Raw genomic sequence first — 19,886 nt, 5'->3', positions numbered from 1 at the left:
ATGTCCATTTGTATGCACTCTTAATGTGGACCTAAAAAAAGAGAGATCAAGGTCCTTAAAATAGAAAGATCAGTTCCAGTTGTTTTCTACCATTCCAAACAGAACGACTGGTAGGGAGAGAATGGTAAATAATCGAGAATTAGTAAATGATGCTTTGAATGAAGTGTGGATTTCTGTGCTGGTTTAAAACAGGGTCTCAAGTATCACATGTTGCCCTCTACCTGGCTGGCCAGGATCACTTTGAGCTCAGATAAACCTCCATTCACTTTGCAATAAATAGGCTTATAAGAGTGGCCTCCAAGGACTGTGCAGACAGCATTAGCCTTTCACAGTTGAGGTGTGTAACCCACAACTATACTTTTACCCATGTTTTTCCATGTCTACCAGCTATTTCAGGTTGTTGCTGTTATATGCCTGACAATCAAGGATGCAGAAAAATAACCTGATACAGAGTAAGGACATGGTGATCACATCTTTGCCTCTTCCGTACGTTCTGGATGAGGTTTGTTAAAATTCCAATATTGCAAAAATCTTTATATAGGGCCCATCACATTAAGGGTCACTATGCACTGTTCTATCTAAAATGGCCTAATCAGAACTGACTCCCATATAACACTTCCTGCAATCCTCATATGAGAAGCTTGAGCTTTTAGTTTTGACTTTTTCTTTTCTCGTTCTTTCTTATTTTTTGCTATATAAGTTGAGACAAAGATAGTTAAGGCCATGAATTTGCCCCCAAAATTTGAACTACGGATGTGATCAATCAGTGTTAGTGGGTGCATTCTATAAAGTATTCATTTTTTACTATGATACATGCTTTTGTGTTTGGTGGGGTGGCCATTTCCCAGTGTACAGGTGCTGGGACCTTGCTCTATCCACTTAATGATGTTTATAGCCTCATTTTAGACATTTCTGTGCCAACCTCTATATCTCTTGTGTATTTTATTTCTCTGATAAAAGCTCGTGGTATATCTTACTCAGGCCTGTGAGCAGTGCTCCTTTGGCGACATTGGTGCAATGAGCAGAACCCCACAAGCAGCATGAGGTTCCCTTCACTGGTGGCTCTAATATTGCATTTTCCTCTGCCAACTGGTCTCCACACTTTTCCTAGTACCTTAAAGACTTCAACTCTTTCTCCTAAGGAATTTTCTGGCAATTGTCGATTGCTAAGCACATGACTTCATGAGTGTTCCCCTAATACACGCGCATGTTGTAACCTACAATGCAGACTATTTCTGGATGTGATATAAAGCACCTGTACATAATGAGACAGGAGAACTTTTGACTGCATATTCAAGCTGGTGTGAAATCTCAGGAAGTTTTAATGGCTAACATTGGTGAATGAGGACAATTTGAGTTAGTGAGACATTTTTTGGGAAAGATTTGAAAGGAAACATTCATTTAGATGCATAGGAATTACTAAGGTTTTTATAATCAAGCCTTAAGGAAAATTTGGCTTTGGAAGCAGGAGATGCTCAGTGGCTCTGCCCCAGGAAAGTCTCCTGGAAAGGGCACCTCTGCTTATGCTCAGTACAGGGAGAACATTAGCAGGAGGCAAAGTCTGCTCCCCGTGTCATCAGCTGTCCCTTCTTGGACATTCTATTGTCTCCTAGAGAGTTCTGGCATCCTCTGTGATGTCACCTGTGTTGTAGTGACAACCAGTGCCCTAGTTTCTCTCAGTCTGAGTCTGGCGGTTACACCCTAAGACATGTTTTCCCGTCTTCGCAAGCGTTTTGGGAGGGGGAACGTCGATTCTGGAGAGACTAGAGTGAAGGAGTCTGGCCTTTCGTCTCAAAGTAATGATGGAGAAAGACAGCACTTCTGGGGAATGTGGAGTAAGTTCTGGGCAGTGTATTTTGAGCTTCCTGCCAGGGTGGCTGCAGGCTTAAGCTGACCTTTCTAGCAATGTGCCACAGCAACTGGAGCATCTGAAAAGGAATTGAATTTCCACGAATATCACAATTCCCTAAAGTCAAGGATTTCAGAATTTTAGTTTCCCCATCCCCACTGGGAGGATATGGTAAGGCCAATGCTATTATACTGTGAACTTCTGGTCTTTACTTTTCAGTTCATTTGGTATGTTACATTGATATAATAACACCATCAGTGGTCATGGAGGGTCCACCTTTTCTGAGTTTAGACAGGGCAGCAATGTATTTCACTATCATTGCTTCTTTAAATACAGTGGGTATCTGACAGTAGTAACAGGGAGAGATTGTGCTCCAGGCAATAATCTTATGTTCTTAGACCTTCTCCGATTTCTTCTAACTGGCAGGGTCATCGTTTGCTTTATATATTAGAGGTTGTATGTTACAAAAATTTTTCTACAATACCAAAACTATTTGGAACGTGTAGACCAAGATTCAGCCTGGAACCTATTCGCACTTCTGGGGCATTTGGTATTTCACATAGGGACACTGATAAGTCTGTTGAACATATCCTCCCTGGAAATGCGTTTTAAATCCAAAGTTGTTGCTTTAGAGTGTCAGGGTAGGACATCTGAGTGTCTCCAATCACTCAAGTTTTGTGGATGGTGAATTTATCATTTGCGTTCTGAAGCCACAGGGGTGAGGGTCCTGAAACCAAGCTGTACCCTGTTCAGCTGATAATAATCCTGGAGAAGCCATCTCCGTGGTACATGTAAGCACGTGATGTCCGGCATAGGGCACACCTGGCTGCTTACATCTCTTGGTCTCTATAGAGTAGTGCGAGAACTGAGATCCCCTGAGGAGGTCTCTTAAGCATAGACCAATCGCCTAGCAGTGACACTGGGTTCCAGGCTTGTTCTCCTGTTTAGGCCTCACTGTGATCTATGTACACTCTATGCATTCTCCCCATGCAGGTTCACTTGTGTTCTTCTACCTACAGACGCTGGGAGAGAAACATCTTCCCATGGCACTGACCTAAGCAAGAATCAGGCCATGAAGGAAAAGGAGAGGCTGATTAAAGAGCTGCAGCTCATTACCGAGGAGAGAAATGACCTGAGAGATCGCCTGAGGTTTCTGACAGAGAGATCCATGAAGAACAGGTATGAATCACACCAAATGCTCTTGTTTCATTCCTGGGTCTGCAAGGTCACTTTTTTCTTATCCTGTTAAGGTTTTGGGTTCTAGAAAGCTGTGCCTCCCTAACCATCCTGTGTTAAACCTCACCTCCCATATAGTGGAGATTCAGAACCTTACCCTTCCTCAGGAGTGAGATTGAAAATGGACTCATCTGCTTCCACTTATTTAAAAGCACAACTTGTGGTCTGAATGAAGAATTCAGGGATAAAGTCAGGGAGAGTGAGTTCCCAGTGTGCATTTGCAAAGCCCTTGACAGCTGGTGGCTTTGCAAGATTGTAATTGCAGTGAGTTTATGGTGAGTCTCTGTACTTGCTAGGCAGGGGACTGAGTGCTGGAAGATCCAGGCAGCAGCCTGGAGTAATATAGGACCCACCCTGAGTTCATATATTCCTAAATGCCGATGTTCATTGTATTCTATCATTTGGGGCCAGGCCACACTTCAGGCCAAATCCATATTATGAAGACCTGGAGAGAATGGAGGAGGCGGTCATGTCAATTCTGCACAACTTAGAGATGGAGAACACTGAGGTCCATGAGAACAACCATAAGCTGAAGAAGGAGATTACCTTCTCTAGGTAAGTCCTGGTCAGAAAGGCTATCACTTGTGGAATGGCCATTTCTGACTTTCTTTGTTCTGGATTGGACGGTCTTCAGCTCTGGTTCTATCTCTTATGCTATTTACCCATCAGTGTTCCAGGGTCATTAGGACTCAGTTTTCAGTTCCATAAAAGACTGTTACTCATCCCAGAATTGTCTAGGCATCTTCAGAAGGCTCTAGATAGAACAGCACTGATTGAAGTCAGCAGAAGGTTATTAGGCTGACCTGGACCTATGGTGTCACACCAGGTTTTATAAAATTCAGTGCGTGGACCACATGGTTAGCATGACCTTCTCTTGGTTCTACTGACCTCCTTTGATGGTGTTGGCCCACTACTAATTGATGTTGGCCCCATGCATTGGGCTTTCATGGATAGTTGTAGATCCATGTTCTTTCTCAGAGGTGTGGACACTAATGGGTGTCAGGCCAAGCAAACAATTTATTCTTCCCCGAATTAACTCTTTATGGTTTGTGCAGCAGCCTTATATGTATCAAGATGCATTTTAATAAGTCTTCATGGGTATCTGGGATCTGGTAGAGTTAGTGGGACTTGGGAGTAGGAATGGGAGGAAGGGCCAGCATGATCTAACTATGCATACTGTATTTCCAGAAACCTGCTTAGCCAGCTCCTGATGGAGAACACATGTAGGAAGAAGTTGGTCCCACTGAAGCAGGAGAGCAAGGAGGTACATCTTGATTGTGCACTCAACCAGAAATATTTGGTTGACTTCAACAAGAAAGATAAAGACCATCAACGGCCAGAACCAGCATTATCAGGTAGGGATGAGCAGATGTGTTAGCTTAAAAATATCTGATAAAATTTGCCAATTTGATACATCTTTGCTTCTCTTACCACCTTTCTAATTTACACTCACAACCAGCCAACCACCTCATGTAATGGAATTGTTCATTGCTCTGCCTATGCACAAGTATTCTGGGAAGTTAACCACTTTTCAGAAACTGAATTATTGTGCAAGCATATTTTGCTGCTCTTTTTAAAGCTGCAGTCTAGAAATGGTGACAGATGAATAACATATCTCATAATTGCATATCCATGTGATAGATTGGATCCTATGTAGAGTTTTGAACAATTTCTTGGTTCTTGAACAATTGACACTCTGTGGTCATATGACCTCTTGTGTCGGAAGCACCTTTGGGATAAGAACCAAGTGCAAATGTCAAATTAGTACTTGTCATTGGCTTTAACCTTGGTGACATATGGGCATCTCCTTTCTTCCTGCAACCCGATGAGGTCTCTTCCCATTGCCTTGTTCTTGGTTTGCACTGGTATAAGTCTGGGTCCCAGATTGGCAGCCCACATTACTGTGAGGCTTGCTGGAGATTTTGCCCTGCCCACAGAGTTAACAACAATGATATCAGTTAAAAGGTCCATGTCGACTGTCCAATAGAACTGAGGTGGTAGAAGGCAGCATTCTGACAGCTGGCTTGCATTTCCCGACCAAATCAGTGTCTGAAAAACTGCCTTCCTCTCCCAGGTCTCAGAAAGTGCAAGAGAGCTGGAATTGGACACACCCCAGTAAGAGAGCTTCCTGAAGAATAAGTTGCTTTCTCAGGAGTCCCTGATGACCAACATCCTGAATGGTAACAACATTTTTTGGATGAGTATTCATACTCTGCGTTAATTTGTCATTTATTAGAGACCCTAAATTTATATACCACTAAGCCATCCTGACTGATTGAGGTCTTACTCACTTTCTTCTTCAGAAAACAGCACTTGAGAGACAACTTGGGGGACCGCCTTTCATTATTTGTGCTAGAGGAGAAACAGCAATATGTCTGTGCTTCTAAATGTTCGTTAAGAATATGCTGTTTAGAAATATTTTTGTTATGATTTTAATTGAAGTTTTCTTTTTGTTGTTTCATATTTATATGTTCTTGTTACTATTTTTACTTTCAAATATTTTTAAATATTTTTATTCATTTTAATCCTGTTTTGTTGTAAAAATGTATTTGTTATGAATAAAAATTGAATTCTATCTCTTGACTCTTAAGACTATCTTTCTTACTCAAGGGTTCTGTCCCTTCCTGTGGACCTAGAACTTACAGCTACAGATTGATCTCTGCATGTTCCATGGAGCCTGGGCTAATAAGTGAATTCAAAGTCACCAAGGTGTACCCAGTGTGACAGTATCTTTTGTGTGGATAATGTGGCTGTGTCTTGGACACACACTTTATGATTTAATCACTGACACACTTTACCCAATTGTTAGGGTCCATGTGGTTCTTCTGAGAGAGCAGCAGATGCTCTACCCTGTGAGTCATCACCACAGCTCCTGCAGGTGGCTTTTGTTATTCCACATGAGGTGCTGTATTAGGTGGACAGGATCACCTCCAATTAAATAGAGAGATCTCAGGAGATGTGTGTTCACAGGGAACTTACTGAGGCGTGCGTGCTCAACGTGTTAGGTTGTCAGGCATCCCTACAGAGCTCTGGTGTTCCCACTGCTCATTGTGTGTCAGGATCATCCTCCAGCATCACTTAGTTTTCATATTAGAGCAGATCTTTCACCTATTATCAGTGATGACCATATGTATTCTGCACATCTGATAAAATACAGAATAGAAACTAGCTTCTTGTAGGCCAGATTGGCATAATCAGTTTTTTGATTGTTAGCAAGAAAATTATTTTAATCTAAGCAGTTTAGGAAGGAACCTCCAGAGCATCCATAGTGAGTGTAGCTTGCAGCTGTGAACACAGGTTTCTTTTGGAGAGCAGGCCTGTGCAAGCCCAACCTTGGTGGGACAGTTCAAGCTACCCTTTTTCCATGGCCAATCTGGGATCGTATTGAGAATGTATTTTTTCCAGGTGACTGATTTCCAATTTGTGGAATTGATCTAACTTGCTGAGAGTGGAGGTGACTCAGAGAGTTAAAGTACAGAAGGACCAATGCAGTATGTCCACAAAAGCTTGCTGTCACCCCAGGGCTTTTAAAAGCTCAGCAGCTAGAGAAGCAATGTAGTATTTGGTTACTCTCATGCTTAAGTCTAGTCATTCATTAAAAGCTGACCATGACACAAAAAGTGTCATCTGTGTCACAATACAAACTAGTTGTAACTAGATTCACCCCACACTATCACATCACCACCATATTTGAGGTTCTCAGTTACTATCTAAGAACCTGGAAGAGGCCTGGGTCTTGCTACACAAACTCATAATTTATGTCTTCATGATACTGTGTGCTTTGTTCTGTTGATGCTACCATTGGCATACAACACCTTGGATACTTTGTGCTGACATCTGTGACCTGAGACAATAGTTCATGTCATCCTAACCTGAATAAACTGTCCTTAGAGTACAGTGTAGTGGGAGGGGCCTTCTTTTCCTATGAGATAGCAAAACATTTCCAGTCTTCAGTCAAGTCTGTCAGCCATTGTCCAGTGCCTGTCTTGAGATGTCCACCTTTTCAGCTGAGAGTCTTCATCCAGGCAGCTCTGTAATTCTGTAGAAGATTAATAGGGTTCCAGCCCTATTATTTAATTCACTGTGACTGTACTTGCCGAACATGCTCAAAGCCCTGTGATCCACCCTAGCCCTCTGTGCTTTAGAGAAAGAAAATAAAGAACCACATTGCACTTGAAGTTTCTCCTCCAACAAAAGGAGAGCCTGCATAGGGCCTTTAAGTAACTCTAAGCCCCAGCTTCCCCACAACTCCCTCCATCAATTCCATGATTGGTGTGTTTTCAGTACTACTCACTTTCTTCTGTGTGCAAAGAATGTGCACCATGTCAGTAAAGGGTGTGTGTGTGTGTGTGTGTGTGTGTGTTTGGTCGCTAGTGAAAACTGTCGAGATACATGAAGACTCATGCTACTACTGTCCCATGGTACCTTGCAGGGAACCCTGAAATGGTGTGCTACTTTAATACAGTCTAAACCGGGTGTGCATGGTTTCTGTAAGGTCACCACTACAGAGAGCAGGAAAAGCTTCAGTAGTCACATGGATGTGATCAATCAGTGTTAGTCATGCCCTTCCAGCGTGGTAGACTGCAGGTTGTCTGTCCCCATCACTTTGCTCTCTTGTGCCAAAACAATGCCAAGGTCAGGGCCATTGAGCCGTGAGGCAGAGGCTTACCACCCTCAGTTCTGCCTACGACCCCTAAGACTGTCTCTTTCGGGTGTGTGTGTGCTGGACACTCATGGATCCTGAGATCTCCGCAGCTGAGGTGAAACAGTACCGGAGCCATTGCAATGTGGGCACACATTTGGTTGTGGAGCTGGGCCACTCTTTGACATTTGGTGAGTGGAGAGACAACTGTTGGCTGAGCCTTTGGTGAACCGGATGGCCCCTGGCCACATCAGCAGTCAGCAGTATCAAAGCTGAGCAACCAGTGTTTTATGTTCCATTTTGTCATCGCTGGTCAGTGTTCTGATGCCACAGCACATGGCTGGTCTCAATCTCCCCATGTGGCCACAATCCCTAATTGATATTGCCTCCACTTCCCAAGTGCCACTGGGATTTCTGTAGAACCCCTAAGGCAGCAGCAAGCAGGAGCTCCTGGCTATTCCCTCCCTGCTATCTGCATCTGCATGTCGTTCTGTGTACATATGGCTATGTCCTCATATACTCTTGATGCCATGATACCTTAATAAACACTTGAATCATGCCCTGATGGCCCGTTTTCAACTGCTACCTGACACAATCTATAATCGCCTGGGAAATGAGGGACACTCTGGATCAGACTGGCCTTTGAGCATGACTATGCGTGACTGTCTTCGTTGCTGTGGGAGATGCCAGGCAGCCTCTTTTGTGATCCTAGAGTCCCTATACCCAGCCACTTGTCCCCTCTACAGCCAGACCCTACTTCTGCTCCTAGGCACTGTCTTGGACTTCCTTCCCTTAGGTGGCTTCTCTCCTTTGGCTGCTACAGAAACCTGTTATGAGGACAGGAACAGGGAGTTAAGAGTTCAAAGCCATCTTCCCTTTGATGTTCTTTCTCAGAGGTCAGTGGGACACTTAAAGAGTTTTGTGTATACATTTTATTAAGCAAGGGACAATCATGCATCAGACACAGGAAACTAACAGCACATCTACCGGACCTCCTTCAACACCTGGGCATCTCTTCTGGCCTGTGCTTCTGTGTGCTGAAATCTGGGGACCAACTTCCTGTGGGGTTTCCCAGGATGACTGTGCACATTACTACACTGACGTAAATCCTCAAAACTCACAAACAGCAACAGGACTGACCGCCACAGGAACGGTTCTCCATCAACAGATACCACAGACCAGCAAGCAGAAGCATGGGCGGGTGGTGCTGTGGTTCACACACTTCTCTTTCCTCACTAGGGCAGGTGACCCGCTGGAGAAAACAAGGAGGCAGCAGGATGGAAGAGGAAAACTACAACCCAGTCCTTGCATTAAACACCCAAGCACATTTAGACTAGAGGAGAGAAGTTTGCCAAGAATGAGGGCCACTTTGGACATCCATCATCAATAGCCCTGGCTGTCTAGGCCAGCATCAGATCCAGCCGTCTCCAGGCAGGTGTCCGCCAGGCCCTCAAGGGCACTAAGAGCATTAACCATGAAAAATAGAACAAGATCTCTGCCTCTTGCCTGCCTGACAGCCAAGCATGTGTATGCCCTGGCTATGCTCACGCTGGGACCCCTGCTAGATATTAAGATATAGAGACCTGATAGTTGATTAGGACCCTGTTCGAAAAGGAAGATACAGGATATTTCCCTCTGGCATCCATATGTGCATGCATGGTTGTACAAGCTGGTAGAATATCTCTCTCTCTCTCTCTCTCTCTCTCTCTCTCTCTCTCTCTGTCTCTCTCTCTCTGTCTCTCTCTGTCTGTCTCTCTCTCTCTCTCACACTCTCTCTCTCTCTGTCTCTCTCTGTCTCTCTCTGTCTCTGTCTTTCTCTCTCTCTCTCTCTCTCTCTCAAAGTTTTGAAGCACAGCAGAAGAATCTCTGGGACTCTAAGCCTGAGCAACCTCATCTGTGAGCCACAGCTTCTGTGTGAGAGCTCCTTTGTGTGAGAGGCATAGGGTGACTGAGGAAGGTTGCTGGTGTCCATCCCTGGCCTGCATGTGCATGCATACAGACACATGGACACATGCACACGCTGAGTTCCCCTCATCCAATCCTGAAATCTGAAAACACTGAATTTCAAATCCAGGCGTTCTCCTAACCTACACCTTCCCTCAGGAATTGGAGATGAGGCCTTGCAGGAATCCTCAACCAGGGAGACTGGCCCAGACCTTCTGAGATCCATTCTGCCCCAGGAGAACACAGCAGGTGTTATCAGGACAACACAGAAACTCAAGACTCCAGCCTGATGCAGGGACCGCCTGCTGGGTTAGGAGAAGACTCAGCATCAGGTTCCTGAATGAAAACATCACCTCTGAACACACAGGGTCGATGTGGCTATGCCTTCAAGGCATCTTCAGCAGCAGCTTAAATGGACTAGGGATGACTATGGGAATCTGCCTGCAGGGTGATGTGGGAATCCTTTTGCTAAGGCTTGATCGCTAGATGTTGCCACAGAAACCCTTGAACTCTTCTTGGAGTACAGTCCAGGCAGAGGCTGAACACAAAACATTCTGATTATGAACTGAGTTTAACAGATAATCCGGAACCTGAAGGCCAAAGGTCCAAAGGTCTGCACTGCAGGGGTGAGGCATCACTGCAGGGATGACCACACAGTGCAGGGGTGAGGAGTCACTGCAGGAATGACCACACACTGCAGGGGTGAGGTGTCACTGCGCGGATGACCACACACTGCAGGGGTGAGGCATCACTGCAGGGATGACCACACACTGCAGGGGTGAGGTGTCACTGCAGGAATGACCACACACTGCAGGGGTGAGATGTCACTGCAGGGATGACCACACACTGCAGGGGTGAGGAGTCACTGCAGGGATGACCACACACTGCAGGGGTGAGGCGTCACTGCAGGGATGACCACACACTGCAGGGGTGAGGAGTCACTGCAGGGATGACCACACACTGCAGGGGTGAGGTGTCACTGCGCGGATGACCACACACTGCAGGGGTGAGGCATCACTGCAGGGATGACCACACACTGCAGGGGTGAGGAGTCACTGCGGGGATGACCACACACTGCAGGGGTGAGGTGTCACTGCAGGGATGACCACACACTGCAGGGGTGAGGAGTCACTGCGGGGATGACCACACACTGCAGGGGTGTGGTGTCATTGTGGGGATGACCACACACTGCAGGGGTGAGGTGTCACTGCGAGGATGACCACACACTGCAGGGGTGAGGTGTCACTGCGGGGATGACCACACTGCAGGGGTGAGGTGTCCCTGCAGGGATGACCAGGCAGTTGACTGAGCACCTCAGGGCTCTCCCTGTCCTGAATGTGCTTCCCTTCTAAGTGAGCACTGCAGCTTTCAGGGTGCTGAAGGCCTGTGTGGGCAGCAGTAGAAACTGCTAGCCTTGTTATTCACAGCTGAAACTATCACACAGGGCATTCCAGAAGTGAACACCACCCAAGTGGGGCCTTTCACAGCATTCTGGGTAGGATGGCACAAAGCACCATGACAATTTCGCCTGTGATCCATACCAAATGTCTGCTGTCACTGCCTGTCTCTTAGGAGCCACCTGGATAATTCAGGGGATGGTCCTGAAGAAAAGGCTTGGCAAAATTGAGGTCTCCAAAGCCAGAGGAGCAGTGAGGAGGTGCAGGGGCCATAGACCATGGAGACTGATATATGCTGATGTTAGACTACCCAGACTCATCCCTGTGTCCAAGTCTGGATGTCACAGAGGCACCTGGCAAAGGTCCCAACAGTGTCCTTCAGGATTCAGCTGTCTCCCTACTTGCCCTCCACCTAACCCACTTCCTGTGGTTCTGGGAGTCAAGGACTTCATCACCTTTTTCGTTTTCTTCTCATATTGCAGGTACTGTGACTCGACCACTCTTCCTCCTGCAGGAGACACATCATTTGTCACAGAACAGGACTGCTGCACCAGGAAGACCCAGAGCATAACCAGGACGCTACAATGAAAACATGACTGGCCCTTCATGCTGAATGACAGGAAAAGCACCCAGCCTTCTCTTTGTTGCAGACTGGATTCCTCAGCCTTCCTGTTATGAACAGGGCACTAGTACCCTTCACAGGATACTTAGTGTTTATAAGACATTTATAGAATTCATCTTGTATATAAGGCCATTGGGCTAGGAGCCAGCATCAAGGCATCAAGTAGGAGGAAATACAGAAACATTCTAGGAAGGGACAGCCAGGGGCCAGTGGGATGGCTCAGTGATTGAGGACCAGAGTTCAGTTTCCAGCACATGGATGTTCACAGTCATCTGTAGAATCAGATCTAGGGGGTCCCATGACCTCCCCAGCTCCCAAGCAGCTACATGTATGCGTCTTAGACACTTCATACTCACCGTGAAACAACCTAAGCCACAAAACATCCCACACCTTCTTGGATGGGCCCATCCCTGGGGGAGTCTTGTGTGTTCTGGGCTTCAACTCTAGGAAGGCTTGGCCTTGTTTTATAGGATGTCTTATTCCTTGTATCAGCAGAGAGAGAAAAAAAAAAAGATCCAGTCCTGGAACCCTAGAGGACACTGCCATGATGTCACTGCTGTGCTGGCATAGGCTTAGAGATATCTCCATGATCCATCCGAGTCACCTAGAGCTCAGGGAATGATGGAAAAGTCCATGTGAGATCGCCCAGCGCTTGCAACCATGAGAAAGCTTGGAAAACACAGGGCACATGTGGTGTTTGATCCTGGGACAGTTCAACCCTCTTGAGCCTGCAGCTAAGACAAACAGTTACACTGGCCTGAGTGCACAGGCCAGATCTCAGAACCTGTTTGCCAACCATGGAACACTCTGGATCCCTCCTCACAGCTGGACCTTGATCTGCTACACCTCATCCACCCAAGCTTCTCAAGAAATGAAGCTACCAGGTTAATATAACAACTAACTGAAGGCAGCAAGAGCCTTCAGCCGCCCTGTGGCAGTAAGGTCAGTCCATAGGTCTCCTGTCCCTGCACCCTCAGTACCTGTGAGAGCCATGGCCACCTATTCCCTTCTGAGGTGAGAACAATTATACCCACAACCTTGCTTTCAACAAATCCTGCCTTGGCCACTGGTGGGACCCTCATGAGATGCAGCAATCTGATGCAGGCCTCCTCAGACACTTTGGCTTCCTTTCTGGCTGCTGGAGCTTGGGCCCTCTGGCCTGGCCTAATGTAGGATCAGCAACATCCAACTCTGTTGGGCCTCAGCCATCCCACATTGGGGGCCCTGCTTCACTCCTAGGTGCATCCGTTTCCCACATCTCTCTAGTCTCTCCCTCATCCCTAATTCCCCTCGCCTCTCAGGCCCAGCCCTTCAGTCTCTGATGGAGACTGTCCTGGAAGGACAGGAGCCACTCCCCTGAGATACTCTCCCACCCCATGCTGCTGGACTCATCTCTACAGGAACAGCCTGCTGCTCCCCTGCCCCTGCAACCCACTTCCTAGCTCTGCTTCACACAAACACTCTAAGATCTCTACACTGGATTCCTGTTCTATTTTGCTCCCTCTCTGTCCTCCAGAAGTTCTGCTGCTCTCTCTCACCACAGCAGGACCCACCAAGACACTGCTCCTGACCCCAGCAGCCACCAGCAGCCCAGGTCATGGGGCTACTAACAGCTTTGGCCCAGGACTCAGGGCTCCTTCCTTCTTCAGTATCGAGTCCAGGCTGAGACCATCTGGCCTGCTGCTGGGTCCTTGAAACCCTCAGTCTCACAGCCTCTGGGCACTCTGAGCCCTAGTCCTTATGGCTAACAAGTAGCTGCCCAGTCAAGCAACATGGGCCTCACTGGCTTCCTGGTGTGCCATGATGCTTTCCCTGCATGGCCGGGGATGACTGCATGCTAGGATTATGTCTGGAACTAGACCTGCAGGTAACACCTGATGGGTTGCCCAGGCTGTCCTCCTACTCCTGTTCTCAGGAGATTCTCCTGACTAAGCCTCCCAAGTGCTGGGATGAGAAGTATGTGCCACCATGCAAGCTAGGGGTCTTCAGGTGTGATGAAAGACTGGGATCTGTGGCCCTGGTTACTTCCAAGAGTGGGGACACCAGTGTTCTGAGCATTCTGTCATCTGGGACTTATATTCCATGTACTTCACAGGAACACTCTGAGACTTCTGCACTGGTTACCTGTTCTCTTTGAAACCTGTCTTCAGGTATCTGACAGTGGGAGTCTCCATGAAGTTTTTGTCACCCTGAGGATGTGGCTATATTAATAAGCTCAGGCAGCATGCAAACACAGCAGAGGTTACAAACAAGACTACCAGGCTGGGGCCACTTAGTGATAGAGTGCTCCTTTGGCATGGTGAGGGCCCAAGTTCTCTTGCAACCAACATCTGCTGGGGATGTAGCTCAGTGATTAGGCACTTGCCTAGCGTATGTGAGGTCCTGGGCTCCATCCCTAGGACTAAACCCTCATCCCCTACCCTGAACTCACCAGGTCCAGGCATCACTGTCAATCCTGAGGGCTTGAGTTTGATCCTTAGGCCCTCTCTGATACAAAAAGAGAAAAAAACTCCCTTGATTTGTGTTTGACCCCCACATGTGTCATGCCCGCCCCACTTCGAGTGTACAATTAAGGAAAGCATGAGTAAGTGGTTGAGAGGCACACACTGCCCTTGCAGGAGACCCCAGTTTGCTTCTCAGCACAAACTGCATGTGACTCAGCATGTCTCAGGGTGGAACTGGATATGTGACCCTGTGCTATAGCACTGTCCAGAGTGGTAAATGCAGCTTCTGAAGAGGAATGCAGGCCTGGCCTCCAGACCTCCACCTTCAAGTCCTGTCTGGAGAGCCTGATGCCCTGGCAAAAGAGACTCCTTCTCTCCAGAGGAGCACTGTACTCAAATGACACCTCAGTGATGAAAACTATCTGTCCCCAAAGGCATGCCACTGAGCAGAGATAGCCTCAGTCATGCACCTCTGCCCATCCCCAGTTCCTCATGTCAATAACTCAACCTTTCATGAACTAGATGGTAATGCTTGAGGTAGGATGATCAGTAGTTTACTGGCCAGTCTGGGCTGTATGAGATGCTCTCCCTGAAATCAGAGTCAGCAATAAATTCAGCATGAAAGATCTTTGTAAAGAAGCTCAATGACCCAGTTCAGAGCCTGGGACCCCGCACAGTAGGATAAAGTGACTCCCATGGCTTTTCCTCCACCTTCAACACTCATGCTTTGGCATGCACACCCCTACAAGGAGATCAATACACATGGAATAAAAAATTAAACAGAAACATTAATGAAGACAATGCAGATAATGTTTTAAAGGATCCTGGGAACCCTCACTTAGCACTTTCCTTTCCTTTGTCTTGGGAACAGCACCTGCACCAGAGACTGGAGACTTCCTGCAAAAGAGAGAGGAGAGATGCACTGTTCATTCAGCTGGAGAGCTGTGCAAAGACCAGAGCCACCCTCCTTTTTCTGACAGTGGGAGCTGGGCCCAAGTGTGGGCTGCTCCTACTAGAGGCACCACAAGAAGAGGACCCCGTTCCTCAAACCTTCCTGGAAGTCAGAGAACTGGCTATGGATGTCCCTCAGTCCTCAGAGGACTCTCTTTCAGCGATGGCTCAGAGCCTGTTAGGACAGAGAGGGACCAGAGCTTCCCCCCAAAGCAAGATCCCTGTCTTATATGACAGGTATGAGGGCTTAGGGATGGGACAGAGGATGTGACAAGGTTACATGTAGCACAGGGCTAGGTTAGTAAGGCAATCAAAGAGGAAAGAATCCTGGAACATTCCTCATCTGTTCTTTGTGCTCTGTTCATAGGGATGAGGGGCAGTGTGGGGTAGAGGACTAGGACACAGCACAGCCTTCTCTGCACATGGTTAGCTTTCTAGGCTGCCTGGTCACTGTGACCAGCAAATTTTCAACTGTGCCATTCTACTACCAAGGCTTACACAACTGGTGCACCATGTAGCAATAGGACTTTACTGATTTAGCGACATTTGGAATCACACAATGATCATGTGTCACAGAAGAGTTTTTTTTTTTTTTTTTAAGAAAAGGATTTTAAAAAACTATTTATTTTGTCCATCTGAGTACGCTGTCCCTGTTTTCAGACACAACAGTAAAGGGTAGTATATGAGAGTAGAAATGGTTATGAGACACAATGTGTGGTTGCTGGGGATTGAACTCAGATCCTCTGGAAGAGCAGTCAGTGGTCTTAACCACTGAGCCATCCCTCCAGCCCCAGTATACTGTATTTTCAATGTTGTTTGTTTTTATTTCCTTTTTCACGTATGTCTGTATGGCGTTTCTGTGAGTACAGGTGTGTGTGTGCCTGTGTAAAGGTCAGAGACAAACTGAGCACAGGTCCTCACCTACCTCTCATCCATGGCTGTGATTGCTAGGCTAGCCCTTCCCCCTAATCCTAGAGACTGTCCACTTTAGGTTCATATTTCCCAGTAGGAAGGGCGGGATGACAGACACTACTGCATCCAGGTTTACGTGGCTTCTAGGGACCTAAACTGTTGTTGGGCTTGTTCAGCATGAAAATAAATCCCATTTCACAGCCCTGGCTGGGCCAGGGAGTGCACAGGTCTTTGCTGCTCTTGCAGAAGACTTGGGTTCAGTCTCCAGCACCAGGGTCAGGTGGCTTACAACCAACTGAGACTCCAGGTCCAGGGACTTCCAACCTCTTTCTGGATAAACCTACATGGCAAAAGCAGGGCTGGGAGCTGGAGGTTTCTGGTGTTGGCTTCTCCCTGCTGCAGGGGGCAAATCATGGGCATGTGAAACATATAACCCTGTAATTCTACAAAGTGCAGAAGCTCCTGAGGTCCCTCATGGTGCCCTAGAGCCTGTCCACCACTCATGGAGGCTTCGGGAACATGGCTTTTTCCTGACCTGTGTGCACTGTGCATCCTCACTCTCTACCCCCTGCTTTTCGGGGTTGGAAGTCTCAGGTGTAGGAGGCGCCTACCATAGGCCTAATCTCTCAGCATTTCAGCATTTTACCCACTTGACCTTCACCAAGCATCCTTTGCTCTACACAGTTACCTCAGCCTGTGACCCAAATCCTCCAGACTCTTGTGAAGCAAACACCCATGGGTGTGCAGCTCTCATAGTTAGCCAGGCTAAAGGGGAAGGCAGCAAATCCTTCATGAACTCTACAGCTCCTAAGGCCTAGGAAAATGTCTATACCGGGGCTAAACTCATGCTGACCTGTAAGACTACATTTTTCCTTTAAACAGAAGGATGTGTGGTGGTGTGGCACAGGCCTTTGATCCTAACACTTGGGAGGCAGAGGCAGACAGATTTCTGAATTCCAGGCCAGCTTCCTCTACAGAGCTAATTCCAGGTCAGCTACACAAAAAACAACACTGTCTCCAAGAGTAAATCAAAAAGAGAAAGAAAGAAAGAAAGAAAGAAAGAAAGAAAGAAAGAAAGAAAGAAAGGAAGATAGAAAGAAAGGAAGGAAGGAAGGATTCATATATTGTATACAATGAGATGCCTGCCTGTCTATACCTGAACCACCATGTTAACTATAACTCTTGTCACATCTGTATTAATTCAAATACTGAAGGCCAAATGGTTAAATCTTAATGACTATACAATTGGGGGGTGGTGCTGAAGAGATGGTTGGTTTAGTGGCTAAGAGCAGAAGACCAAGGTTCAGTTCCCAGTGTCCACATGGTGGCTCCTATTAACCTGTAATTGCAATTCTAGGGAATCAGTCTGGACTTCACGGGCACCACACATACCACATGGTGCACAAGCATTTATTAGGTGAAGCACTCAGGCCCATAAAAATAAGTAAATAAAATATATGGTTAACAGACACTGTGATTCAGGAAGTTCTTAGTGACTTTGGTTATCATTTCTCTCTCCCAGAGACCTGTCTTCCTCATTCTCAGCCTCCCTGGCTTCTAGGACATTTCCTAGCTCTGTGGAGCATGAAGTACTCAACACCATAAGCCAAGCATTGCAAAGCCATCTGCACCTTCACTGCTACACCTTCTCCATGGCTGTGTCTAAAGGGAGAGACTTGGAATCCCACAGATGCAAGGACAAACCTGTTGGGCTATATGAGCCCAGCCACCCAATAGTCAGATCTACTCCTGTCCTTGGCTATGGCATGAGGCTCTTAAGACAAATTAATCTGAAGGATCTCAACAGCTATGCTGTTAAACCTCTCATTGCTCTGCCCGACCTACAAGCTCCTTTACTGGCTCAAATTCACACCCGAACTCCTCTCCTGCCTCAGCCACCATCAGCTCTTCTACTCCTCTCCACCTGTGCTCTGAATAATCCACACTAAGGTGGACATTAACCTCTTGTGGACCTCCAGACGTATGCTTGTGATTACTCTTCATTGGCTGTTTTGTATAGCTAGGCAGGTTCTTCTACTCTCATGCAGAACACTGCTCACACATTTTGGAACTTAGAACACCCTCTTGATTGAGAATCCTGACTAATGACTGACTGAACCTTCCATGCCTGAAGTCACCCTCTGTCTCCCAGTCCAAGATGAGAATCCCCACCCTAACCCCATAGTGTCCAGTTTCCTCTCAGAAGCTAGACTCTGCACTGCCCATTACCTTTTGGTTCTCTGCCTCTAATTCTGTTAAATAGTTCCTCTCTTCTTTAAAACAAATTCATTTTGTTGTTTATTTTTTGAGACAGGGTTTCTCTGTTTGGCCCTGGCTATTCTGACAGGCTCTCTGTAGATCAGACTTGTCAGGAAGCCAGATATCTGCCTGCCTCGGCCTCTTAAGCACTGGGATTACTGGATTGTGCCAGCATGTTTAATTAAAAATTAATTAGTGGCAGTGCATGTTGGCACATGCCTTTAATTCCATCCGTTGGGAGGTAGAGGCATTGTGAGTTCCAGGACAGCCAGGGCTATAAATTAACACCTTGTCTCAAAGAAAACAAGCCAAAAATGAAACAAAAATGTTGCAATATGGTCTTAGGAATGTAACTAAGTCTGTTCTTGAACTCTGAATCCTCCCACTTTCACTCAGGTGCTAATCAGCAGGCTTCTGTCTTGACTTTCACTGAGCACTCAGGGCTGCCAGGACTGTTACCTCTCCCAGTCTAACTCCTGACTCTCTCATCAGCATCATCACAAAACTCCTGCTAAGAATTAAGGAAACCTGAATTCTAAGGAACAGTCGGAGCTCCAGTATTTCCAAAGCTCACTCTAATACAGATGGATCCTATGCTGCAGTAAAATGGTCACAGCTGGAGGTCTTAATTCCAGGACTTGGGACAGAGGGGTTGGAGGATCTTGAATTCAAGGTTATTTTTCTGTTACATTGTTGCTCAAAGCGAGTTGGGCTGCTACAAGATACCCTGTCTCAAAACTATACCAAACACACCTAAAATGAAACAGAGGAGTTTGAGTGGGCACAGATGGGAAAGCTCGGCACTTTATGGCTAAGCCACCTGCTGCCAGCAACAAAGTCCATGCACAGCCCCAATTCTGAGCTGTGTCTGGGACCCCACTTAGGAGCACGCACCAAAGTAGCTCAGATCCAGGGCTTTTGGTCTAAGAGGAATTCAGGCAGTCACACTTTGGATGCCAGTTCTCCAGCTCAACTGCCTGTCAGCCCAGGATCTGGTCTTAGTCATGGCTAGGCATCCCTAAATTCCTCCCAGCTGTGCTCTGAACTCACCCTGTGCCCCGTTCTGATGAATTTGCCATTCTCCATGGGAGTAGCCTCAAGAAGTCCCTCACATCTGAAGCACCACTCTGAGTGCACTAAATACTGCATGGGAGGGGCGTGGCCAGCAGAGCACCCAAACCTTTCAGCTGTAGAACATTTAGCTCTAGAGTGAGCACTGCTGTGCATTGTGGAACTTAAGCAGTATCCCAGTCTTGGCCTGGGAAGAGCCGTTGACACCCACACTTTCTGGGGTGACATTGTCTCCTGAGGATAGAGTCAGGTCAGGAGCGGCAACTGATGTTCACGAGAGACAAACTTTCTTCACCACCTGCCCATGCTGGCCCTAGGATCTGGGCTTTTTGGGTGACATGAGTGCTGAGCCCCCCAGGTAGATGGGTTTTCAGGGGTCAGGTGGTTATTGTCACCAAAGGTATCCACAAGGATAAGTCATACTGTACTAATTCCCATATTAGATCCCTTCTCACGGGTCACAGAGGCCGTGCTGGGTCCTAAATGTGGACCCAGGTTCCTGCGCACTTTTGAGGAGACTGGTCAGGGCGCAGGCTTCAGGACATTTTGTTTGAATTAT

General features: G+C 46.9%; 3 protein-coding genes across 5 annotated transcripts in view; 2 read left to right on the top strand and 1 right to left on the bottom strand.

Moving 5' to 3' along the window:
* The window catches only part of LOC147999107 (uncharacterized), a 924,037-nt gene that overhangs the window by 511,002 nt on the left and 393,149 nt on the right, over positions 1–19,886 (top strand). The window lies entirely within an intron of this gene.
* LOC147999123 (disks large homolog 5-like) overlaps positions 1–19,886 on the bottom strand; it is an 85,187-nt gene that overhangs the window by 35,664 nt on the left and 29,637 nt on the right. The window lies entirely within an intron of this gene.
* Positions 1,679–5,658, top strand: LOC147999125 (disks large homolog 5-like). Its single transcript, XM_087596146.1, has 6 exons — positions 1,679–1,835; positions 2,869–3,028; positions 3,497–3,640; positions 4,274–4,440; positions 5,160–5,265; positions 5,389–5,658. The coding sequence occupies exons 1-5, from the start codon at positions 1,709–1,711 to the stop codon at positions 5,222–5,224; spliced, it is 663 nt and encodes a 220-aa protein (XP_087452272.1). The 5' UTR covers positions 1,679–1,708; the 3' UTR covers positions 5,225–5,265; positions 5,389–5,658.

This window comes from Rattus norvegicus, chromosome 19, assembly GCF_021556685.1.
Source record: "Rattus norvegicus strain SHRSP/BbbUtx chromosome 19, alternate assembly SHRSP_T2T, whole genome shotgun sequence".
Taxonomy (NCBI): domain Eukaryota; kingdom Metazoa; phylum Chordata; class Mammalia; order Rodentia; family Muridae; genus Rattus; species Rattus norvegicus.
This window is presented reverse-complemented; position numbering and strand designations above follow the sequence as displayed.

What these genes read in the sequence shown, in the direction of transcription:
- LOC147999125 (XM_087596146.1), top strand. Translation starts at nt 1,709, where the DNA reads ATGTTTTCCCGTCTTCGCAAGCGTTTTGGGAGGGGGAACGTCGATTCT. An exon ending in AAGGAGATTACCTTCTCTAG is followed by an intron (nt 3,641 to 4,273) that starts GTAAGTCCTGGT and finishes CTGTATTTCCAG; the next exon opens with AAACCTGCTTAGCCAGCTCC. An exon ending in GCCAGAACCAGCATTATCAG is followed by an intron (nt 4,441 to 5,159) that starts GTAGGGATGAGC and finishes TTCCTCTCCCAG; the next exon opens with GTCTCAGAAAGTGCAAGAGA.